The sequence below is a fragment of the Citrus clementina genome, unplaced genomic scaffold, assembly GCF_000493195.1.
Source record: "Citrus clementina cultivar Clemenules unplaced genomic scaffold, Citrus_clementina_v1.0 scaffold_2, whole genome shotgun sequence".
In the NCBI taxonomy this organism is placed as follows: Eukaryota; Viridiplantae; Streptophyta; class Magnoliopsida; order Sapindales; family Rutaceae; genus Citrus; species Citrus x clementina.
Window position 1 is genome coordinate 14,136,122 of NW_006262688.1, and position 10,975 is coordinate 14,147,096.

Consider the following 10,975-nt stretch of genomic DNA (forward strand, 5'->3'; position numbering starts at 1 on the left):
TAGTAACATGTAGAAAAATCTTGTTAAGTTTATATCCTATATTGTATTTAGTTAAGTAATTTTAACCTTTGCTTGTAACCAACCAGAAAATGTTCGTATGTGTTCATTTTGCAACCACAGATTTGTTTTTGCCTTATAAGGGTTTCTTGATGCCAAATAATGCATATGCTCCCTACAGTGAAACATATTAAGATTTAAAAACTAGTATATTAATCTAATAATACAATAGTAATATTTTTTTGAAAAATTAACAACTTACTCGATATATATTTGGATTTCAGGGGTGTTCATTAGAACACACCGGTGTGCTTGTGCCAACAAAGGATCATCAACCACCTTTATGTTTGCACCTCCCAAAGGCTTTTCGATAGATAAATCAGTTAGACAACCAGTAGGCAGCCCAATAACATCACAATTTGAGAGGTACTCAGCACAAAATGCAAGTGCTTCTTCTGCAATATAACTTTCTACAATACAACACTCAGGGTGGTAGCGATTACGAACATAATCCTTGAGAGTTTTCCTTTGTCTCTCAAAAGGATACATCCATCGAAGATAAACAGGCCCACATAACCTAACTTGTTCAACTAAGTGGACTGTTAAATGGATCATTATGTCAAAAAAGCTAGGTGGGAAGTACTGCTGCAGTAAGCATAAAGTGATTACAAGTTCCTCTTGCAATTGGTCAAGAGTATTAGGATCTACCACTTTACAGCACAATGTATTAAAAAAGAAGCACATCCTGATTATGGCCGTTCTCACATTTATAGGCAAACAGTTTCGAATGGCTAGTGGTAGAAATTGTTGCATCAAAGTATGACAGTCATGGGACTTAAGGCCTTGAAGCCGACAATCATCTATTGAAACAAGGTTTTGGACATTGGAAGAATACCCATCAGGGACTTTCACACTCAGCAAGGTTTCACAAAACTGTTTTTTTTCTTTTTTACTCAAAGTATAAGGAGCTGGAGGTAGGACTTTGTTTTTTTTGTTTGTTTCATCAGGAACTAGTTTTCCCCTGATCTTCAAAGACTCAAGATCTTTTCTAGCATTAATCCCATCTTTTGTTTTGCCTGGTTGATGAAGTAATGTGCCATATATGTTTTCGCACACATTTTTTTCAATGTGCATCACATCTAATTGATGGCAAACTAATAAATGCTTCCAATAATCTAACTCAAAAAAGATTGACTTTTTTTTGTACAATTTTTCAGTTATGTTCTCATCATCACCACCACCACCACCGCCATCATGTTTCCGCTTTTTGGCCTTCTTTTCCCCGAACTTAATATCTATATCTTCCACCATATTAAAGATTTCCTCACCAGACAAAGTTTTAGGAGGCTCATTCCACTCTTGCTTCCCATTAAAAACCTTTTTCAGTTTCCGAAATAGGTGATCGAGTGGTAGAAAGCGGCGATGGCCCATATATGACATTTTCCTACTATGTGGCAGCCAACATGCACAAGTGTCTATCCCACAAATTGGGCAAGCATAATAGCCCTTAACAGTACAACCAGAGAGGTTTCCGTATGCTGGAAAGTCACTAATTGTCCACATCAAGACAACCCGTAAATTAAAGGTTTCATTTCTATAAGAATCATAAACATCAATACCTACATCCCATAGAGTTTTTAAGTCCTCAATCAAAGGTGCTAGGTATACATCTAGATCATTTCCAGGTTGTTTAGGGCCAGATATCAAAAGTGACAACATCAAAAACTTTCTCTTCATACACAACCATGGAGGAAGATTATATGTTATTAATATAACAGGCCAACAACTATAAGTAGTGCTAAGTGTACTATGTGGGTTAACCCCATCAGTTGAGAGAGCTAAACGGAGATTTCTAGGTTCTTGTGCAAATTTTGGCCACTTATTGTCAATTAGTTGCCAGGCTGGTGAGTCTGCTGGGTGGCGAAGTTTGCCATCTCTAATTCTTTTATTAGCATGCCATGTTAAATTTTGAGCTGTTTGTGGTGATTGAAACAATCTTTTCAACCTAGGAATAGGTGGAAAATACCATAATACCTTTTTAGGAACCCCTTTCCTAAATTTTGTTGAGCTATCTTTTTTTTTTTGATACCTAGATGCTCCACAATTTGGGCATTCAGCAAGATCAGCAAATTCATTCCTATACAAAATGCAGTCATTTGGACATGCATGTATTTTTTCATACTCTAAGCCTAGCACTTTCATTGTTTTCTTAACCTCGTACATTGACATAGGTAGAGTATTATTATTTGGCAAAATATCAGCAAGGACTTCTAACAAAGCAGAAAACCCTTTATCGGACCACCCATAGTTCCCTTTCACATTGTAAAGTCTCATTAAACTAGATAACTTTGAATGTTTTTCACCCGGGTACAAAGGCTTTTCAGCATCTTCAAGCATATCCTTAAAAGAACTAGGATCTCTATCACAATGCTCGTAAGCATCTTTGACCATGTCAATTATATTACTGTAATCATGACATCTAAATCTTTGACTATGTGAATGGTCTTCACAGTTTGTAAATGTAGATTTAGAGTCAGTCTCACCATGCCAAGTCCAAACAATATATCTTGGGAGAAAACCTTTTTCAAATAAATGATCCTTCACTTGTTGAGGAGTATGAAACTCCATATTACAACAAAAGGTGCAAGGACATCTAATTGACATTCGATTTTCAGCATTCAAAATGGCAAAATCTAAGAAATCAGCAACTCCAGAACGATACTCTACAGACAATCTATCACAAGTTATCCAACTTCTGTCCATTTCAAATATTTTACCTGTTCACATATGTAATGTTAGTTTAAGTTTAATTAAATTGCATGATTAATTTAAAGTTCAATGTTATTATGATTATAGTTGTAATAATAAACTTATAATTCTGGAAAATCATTAATAGCCCTATAAATCATTAATTATAATAATAATTTAGACAAAATCCTGAAATTGAAACAAAATAAGTTTTGAAACTTAAATAGGAGATTAATAGGTAAGATGGGTGCTAATGGCTTTTTAAGTAGTCGAACTAATTCATAAGTCAAGTAACTAACAAAAGTTAAGAGTTCAAATAAATAATGTCTTCATACCACTTTGCAAGCCATTTTTTAAGATTCTATAAATCATTTTTTAACTTCAAATACAACATGCAGAACTACTTTAAAACAAGCATTTCTTTATTGAATCAAACACAAATCATCAACTTTATACAATCTCAAAATACTCACAACCACGAACTTAATTAATTCATATCATAGTCATTGTCTCTATTACAAATCGTCCAACCAAAACAGAATAAATAAACAAGTAGGATTATATAACAAAATTTGCCTCTCTTTACATGAAATAGAGATGTAAATAGTTTGTAACCACTAAATACACAGTCATTCAGCCAATATAACACCCAAACAATCATCTCCTAATCACAAAGGCAAAAGCTAAAATCAAATTTCATATTTTAGTACATTCAAAATCAACTAACTTATTGCTCAAAGTTAAGAAACGGAGCTAACAGTTTATTTCAGAAACTAAAAAAAATGCACATTCTTAGTTTTAAATAACAATGACAGTAAATCACATGCACAAAAGTTTGAAACTGACCTCAAATTTGGCAGAAAAAACAGAGTCGCAGCAGCAAGTGTTTTGAGTTTAAGTAATGCACCACTTCAAATGCCTGTATTTTTGGACTGCATGTGAGTGAAGATATAGAAAAATAAGAATTCAAGTTACGAATAAATAAATAAATAAATAAATAAAATATATTTGGAAAACAAAACCCACCAGGGTTGCACGACTGTTCAATTTCTGAATATCTGAAACAACCCAAAAATAAAAATTCAAAAATATTATTCATAAGCCAAATTAAAACAAACCCAATAATTAAATTGCACAAAAAAATAAAACATTCTGCCATTACCAGTTGATAACCTCCTCTACAGTTCTTTCTCTGGACTTAACTTGTCAGGGAGAATGAGATTACCTGAATACCGAACCGATGGTGCCACTTCACCCCTTGTCGATGGCTTTTACTTGCTTGCCTAGTATAGGCACTGGATGGTTAAGTTGGAGAAAAACCCCTTCGATAACAAGCGATTAGGGTTTTGGTTTGTGTCTCAATTTGGGGAAAATGGAAAAACGAATCAGAGTTTTAGGTTTTCATTATCTATCTAAATTAATTGAATTTAATTTGTAAATGGATAGTGCAAAACAGAAGAGATCGAGAAGAGAAAAACGAAAGCGAAAGTGAACGATGAAAGCAAGATAGAGACAATCGATATAGTCTAGATGGGGAGAACAAGTGTGTTTTATGTTATTGTTATTTATATTTTCATTTTTTAATAATTTAAATATTATTATGACTTTGACTCATCGAGATTTGATGGTCTGTGCTCCAAACATTAAAGCTTTAAATCTTAGAGCTCCCAGGTTCGAGTTGGAGCTAAAACAAAATTTTTATGAATTTTTTTTATCATTGATACTTTAGTGTTAGTGATTTTTGATGTTTAGTTTACTGACACCCTAGTATCATTAATCTCTGATTCCTATTTGTCAAAAGCAGAAAATGGTGCATATGTACATAAGTACTGACACTTTTTGCAAAGTGTCAGTAACGAAGTGTCAGTAAAGCTCATTTTTCTAGTAGTGTGGGAGAGTTGAAGTACTTCCTTGGGCTGCAAATAAAACAAAATGAGGAAGGAATTTTCATAAATCAAGCCAAGTATGTAAAAGATCTACTCAAAAGATTCGGCATTGATGACTCAAAGACCAAAAATACTCCGATGAGCACAACAACCAAGCTTAACAAAGATGAAAAAGGCCAAGAAGTGGATATCAAAATGTATCGAGGTATGATCGGATCTTTACTTTATTTAATTGCATGTAGACCCGATATCATGTTTAGTGTATGTTTGTGTGCAAGATTTCAATCATGTCCCAAGGAATCTCATTTACTTGCTGTAAAACGAATCTTCCACTATTTAATGAATCAAGCTTTCATTTAATCTATTACCACCTAATCTATAACTAACTGTTTGATTATCGAAGATAGAAAACTAAATAGAATATAGAGCACAATAAACATGCATCACTAACTAAGTTGAGCTGTCAATGATCTAGTACTTCCTCAATCGTCCTGCTGACTTGGCTTCTTAGTCATCCTTTGTGTTGACTCATCTTGATTTAAGAAGATGAGATGTGCTTCCTTAATATCATGGAACCCGCTGTCTTGGATGCTGAAAACCCATTTAGTTTTGATAATATCACATAAATTCAAGTTTAAAAGGATAATTTTTTAAAATTAATGATGTGGCGCAAAATGATTTATCCAACAGTAAACATGAAAATGAAAAGCCAAAATGCTGAAGTGTCAATACATCGTGGATCAGTGCTTCTCTCTCTCTTTCTCCCTTCAGATCTGCGGTCTTTCCTTTCTTCCACAATAACAAAAACCAAAATAAAAAAATTAATAAAATATTTATATAATATATATGTATGTACGTATGTATTACAGACTTAGCTATGGTGCAACTGTAATATCATACCACAGTTGCACCCAACTATTGGATTTCTCAGCATAGCTGGATCCAATAGATGGGTGCACCATAGCCATATATTACACTCTCTCTCGGAACTGTAATTTATAAATTCTGACAAAATTTGCTTTGATTGATCTCCCTCCCTCTCTTTCTCTCTCTCGTTTTGTTTTGTTGAATCAAAATTTTCCCTTTCCTTTACTTTAAACGCGTTTTGTTCGTGGTTAGGGTTTTCGATTTCTTATTTTCTTTCATTTTCTTTCGTTTTCTCTCTCACTTTGACGAGAAAACAAACACCACCACCAAGACAACGGCTTCAACGGTACGCTTTTTTTCCCCCCCTATTTTTTTTTATCTCATTCACATTTCTGTTTTTCCCTTTAACCAAAATTCAATAAGTTAGTCATCCTTTGTGTTGACTCATCTTGACTTAAGAAGCTGAGATGTGCTTCCTTAATTATCATGGAACCCCCCGTCTTGGATGCTGAAACCCCATTAATATTGGTTTTGATAATGTTTATTACCAAAGCCTGGTCCTTGGGAAAGGCTTGCTTGCTTCAGATGTGGTCCTTTTCACAGATCCTGAATCAAAACCAACTGTTCAAATCTTTGCTAATGAAGACTGGAAAAAAGGGAGAGATACGAGGGGATTGTACAGCTTTCAATGTCAACTTAAACCTAGTTTCATCCTAAACGGTAGCATGTACTAAATAAGCGTGGTAAATAATACGCATGCAAATATTTAATATCTGTTGTTCTTTTTACATTAATTCTTTCATGTGTGAATGATCATGATCATAAGCATTGGTAGACTAGTAACCGTTGGTGGCTGAAGGTGCACTGGTAAACTAATCCATCCGTCCAATGTCTCCGAACCGAAAACCAACCAACCAACATCATCGAGAGAGAAGTCATCAAATTACGCGATGAGAAAGATGAATGAATATAATAATATTCACACGACATTGTTCCATTAAGCTGTATCTATATAAATTTCTTAGTTTTTGTTCGGCACACACCGTACACAGTATCATGCACAAGTATACACGAGCACCAGCAATTTTCATTTTTCACAGTATTGAGTGGCACCTGGGGATTTTTTAACGGCAGCACTTAACCCTGTATGAATTGTCCTGATAAGAAGAATTAAGACGGGTGGTCGTGTACAACACCAACAATCAAATTACAATCACCGGACAAAGGTGAAAAAAGACAAATCTTATGCAGTGTGTTTGCCTCTGCAATCTTCTTTATCTCCATATCAGCTATCGCAAATTCAAGAATTCCACACAAGCACCAGCATATAATAATGGAGTATTCAAATTATGAAAGCTCATTTTTAGCTACCTCATATTTCGAAGAGCAAGAATCATAGACCTGACATTACCATGAAAGTAAGGAGCATGTGTTCATGAACACGAGGAATGCTTGCAAATTTTGAGGTTGCATTTCGCAGAGATGGTGATGGGGTTGATGTTGCTTCTTTGCATCATGTTTGTAGATACAGAATATAGCTGGCAATTAGGCCAGAACAAACAAGTGGACGCGCAGGATTAGCCAGTGAAAGGAAAGTGTACAAAGTCCCGAACTTTTTCAAGCCAAACAACTCGGAGGCAGCTAACACATCATATACTTGTATCCCCATGACAGCGCTTAGAACTTTCTTGGTCGTGTTGGTGGGGGTTACTTTTTTTTTTGGTTTTTTTTCTTGATAGAAGCACATGGTTGTTGAATTCACTTGTAAATTTTACTTCAGATGTGGTCTTTCTATTCATTCTGGTGACATAATTGAATAGGGACTATGATTGGCTCATCTGATCAAGATTATCAATCACTGTCCCCCATCCAGAACCCAATAGAAGTATAAATTGGGCATCAACAATAAACAAATTACCCAAATTCTGCAATTTTTAATACACTTCAAAATTTGCCCCTTGCATGTCCTCTTATAAATAAAATAAAAAGTTACACTGAAATTCACATTGGAAACAAGCTAAAGTATACACCCATTATAAAGATCACAATCTACAAGAGGACCCAGATGGAACAGCAACCTTCCTCAACTCCATTCTCAATATTTTGCCAGCAGCACTTTTAGGTATAGCATTGATGAAAGCTACGCGCCTTATTTTCTTGTACGGTGACACCTACAATCAAATAATAATAAGCATTCAAAACTCTTTAAATGGTTACAATATTTGTAGCAATTATCTGTCAGCATTACAAATTATAATACAGCATAATTACATATATATGAAATTGGAACACCCAAGTTAACAGTTGTATAGGAAGCACCTGTCTTGCCACAAATTCCATTATTTCTGCCTCATTGAGACTGCTGTGCGGCTGCCTTACCACAAAAGCCATGGGCACCTGACCAGCTTCTTCATCAGGATATCTGCAAATATGAATTTTCTGTTAATCAGAATTTACTCTATATTCTTAGCCGAACAACACAATGGCTATTATAAGAATTCAAGGAAAAATAAATAAATAAGGGCTTATAAACTAGTTACGGAATGACTGCAGCGTCAGCAACCTCCGGATGGGACAGAAGCAAGTGTTCTAGTTCTGCAGGGGCAACCTACACAATGTAACAACAACGGAAATGGAAATGGAAATATTAGCTGTATGATCTTAACAAACCAAATCAATAGAGGAAAAACAAGAATTTAAGCAATTTAAGACACCTGATATCCCTTATATTTGATCAAATCCTTCAGTCTATCCACAATAAAAAGGAAACCATCCTCATCAATGTAACAAAGATCACCAGTCCTCATCCACCCATCTGGTAACAAAGTAGCTGAAGTAACTTCTGGTTCTCCAACATATCCTGAAGAAATCAATTCGACAAATGTGCTACTCTAATCACAGCAGTATCTACCAATCTTTCAATTGTAACATGTCAATTATATTAGTTGTTGCAATAACTGAATTTACTCGAAATGGGGCAAGAATATACCTTTCATTATTGTAGGTCCTCTAATCGAAAGCTCCCCTTCTTTACCTGGAGGCAACGAATCCCCTGTTTCAGGATCCACAATTTTTGCTTCAAGACCAGCAGAAAGCCTCCCCGTTGACCCCCAACGCCGACATTCGTCCGGACCCACCGTCCGGAAAACTCCCGCCGTCGATTCAGTCAATCCGTAAGCCTTCATCATCAACAACCGCGCCACTACACAGCTTAAAGTTTGCATTTGTGCGCCAATATATTTTCCTAAAAGGAAATTAAATAATAAAAATGAAAACCAACACTGACCTGCACCAAAACCACTTTCGGGAACTTCGAAGCGAACGCCATGATCGTGTCCTTTCCCAGTGGAGCCGCGCCGCACGCTACGGTCTCAAGCGAACTCAAATCATAGCCGTCCGTTGAACCGCCTTTGGACATGGCCACTACTATCGGCGGCGTCACTGCCGCGTGTGTAACTCTGAACTCCTCCACGGCCTTCAACATCATCTTCAAATCAAACCTCTGCATCACCACCGCCGTCTCCATCAACGCGGCCGCCCTGAAGCAAAAGAATAAGCCGTAAATATGAAAATACGGCATCGTAAACAGCATTACCGCCGGAGACACTCGCTTTGGCGAAGAAGCGAACGAGGACGCAACAGCTGCCGTCAAGTTCCTGTGAGTCAACATCACTCCTTTCACTCTTCCCGTCGTTCCGGAAGAGTACATGATCGCCGCCACGTCGGATTGACACACTTTGGCGCGGTCGAGCTCGTGTTTCGAATTCCAACTCATAGTCATTGAGTCGAACTCGGGGGAGTCGATAAGGATGGTTCGGTGCTTGAGTTTGGCCAGCTTGTGAACCACTGATGACGTGGCGAATGCAATGACCGGATTAGATAACTGAATCTGGCGAGAAATCTCTGACTCGGTGTTGACTGGATTCGCCGGAGAAATAATAACGCCGAGTGAGAGTAGAGAGAAGTAGAGAATCGGTATTTCGATGGAGTTTGTAGAGAGTACAAAAGCGGTGTCGTTTTTGGAGAGTCTGGTTACGTTCTGGAGATAAGAAGCTAGTGAGTTGGTTCGGCGAGTGAACTCGGAGAAAGAAACGCGCAGGCCGGTGACTGAGTTGATCAAAGCGACAGTGTCGTCATCACGCCAAGGCAAGGTGGCTCTGAGTGAGGAAACGTAATCAACGGCAGAGATTGGCGCGTCTTCCGGTGGAAGATCAATGGGGGGCCTCAGGCTGTGAAATGTTTTCGTTGCTGAGTTGAAGCCGCTCTTCGTATCGAACAGTTGCGGGGTCTTTTTCTCCATCCGGACACGCTTTAGAGAGTATTTTCAATATTGTAACGGCGGCAGTTTATAAGGTAAAGTTCGAACTTTGTTGTTGGAAACATCAAGTGGTCGACAAAAGGTTTTGTCAGCAGCTCTTATCATTTTTGGCTTGAGTAGATAGCAAAGGAAAATTAATAATACTACTTTTAAGTCATTGGGCACTCCTAGCATGCCAATGGTCACGGCCCCGCCGTGGATTTATCATTATCAAATCCCACTTATAAAAAATTTAAATTATCAAACTCACCCATAACAACTTACAATAAATTTTAATTTTTTAAAAAAAATTTATATGTTGTAGATTTTAACAATTACTAAATCCACCCTCATAATAGATTTTTTTGTGAGTTTTCTCATTTAAAATCATGAATATAAAAAAAATATTTTTAATAATAAATAAAAACTTAAATTATATAATTCAAACTATAAATAAACAATAATAGCCTAAAAAATCCATAAACATTATTCAATTCTAAATTTTATCAATGTAAATAAGAAATTAAAATTTCAACATTAAAAAAATACACAAAAAATATTAATTTAGAACTAAATATTTCTATTGTAGGCAAATGATAATCACTAATATCAATGCCTTCCTTCATATTTTTATCAATATACAAGTATTATCAATAATATTAAAAAATAGATTTTATACAAAAACAAGCAAAATCAATTAAAGTAAAATAAAATATTAGTAACAAAAATTATAAAATTTCTACTTACTGAAAGTTTATTGTATATATGTTGCAGTGAGATAAGTTAGGTTTAGGAATTAGAAATTTTAACTTATATATATTTATGATTAAATTTTTTAATGTGATTATTCTTATTAAAATAAAAAATATAAATAACTAAAATAAAGAATGTGGGTTATTGGATATTTGTGCTGATACTCAGTAGAAATTTTTTCTCAATACCAAGTCCATTGGCAACCCACAATAAATTTAAGTTTGAAATACTAAACCCGCCCGCAACTCACAAAATTACCCACAATAGATAATTTTTTACTTGTGAATTTAGACAAATTTATGAATTTACGGATAATTTTACCATCCCTAGACAGTACCGATTTTGAGTGTAACTTGCCACACCTTTGTTATCTTTTTGTAAATTAACAAGCCACGTTTTCAGTTGTTTTTTTTTTTTCCCCCAAACA

General features: G+C 35.7%; 1 protein-coding gene across 2 annotated transcripts; it reads right to left on the reverse strand.

Annotated features, from left to right (window-relative positions):
* Positions 1 to 7,366: 7,366 nt before the first annotated feature.
* On the reverse strand, positions 7,367 to 9,910 carry LOC18052243 (4-coumarate--CoA ligase-like 9). 2 transcript variants are annotated; one of them, XM_024192090.1, is made up of 6 exons: positions 8,785 to 9,910; positions 8,488 to 8,677; positions 8,213 to 8,313; positions 8,039 to 8,106; positions 7,818 to 7,920; positions 7,367 to 7,669 (listed from the first exon to the last, which is right to left on the reverse strand). In XM_024192090.1, the coding sequence occupies exons 1-6, from the start codon at positions 9,796 to 9,798 to the stop codon at positions 7,541 to 7,543; spliced, it is 1,605 nt and encodes a 534-aa protein (XP_024047858.1). In that variant the 5' UTR covers positions 9,799 to 9,910; the 3' UTR covers positions 7,367 to 7,540. The 2 variants fall into 2 exon arrangements, with proteins under 2 accessions (XP_024047858.1, XP_006447133.1); XM_006447070.2 differs by having other exon boundaries at positions 8,213 to 8,358.
* Between the last annotated feature and the right edge of the window lie 1,065 nt (positions 9,911 to 10,975).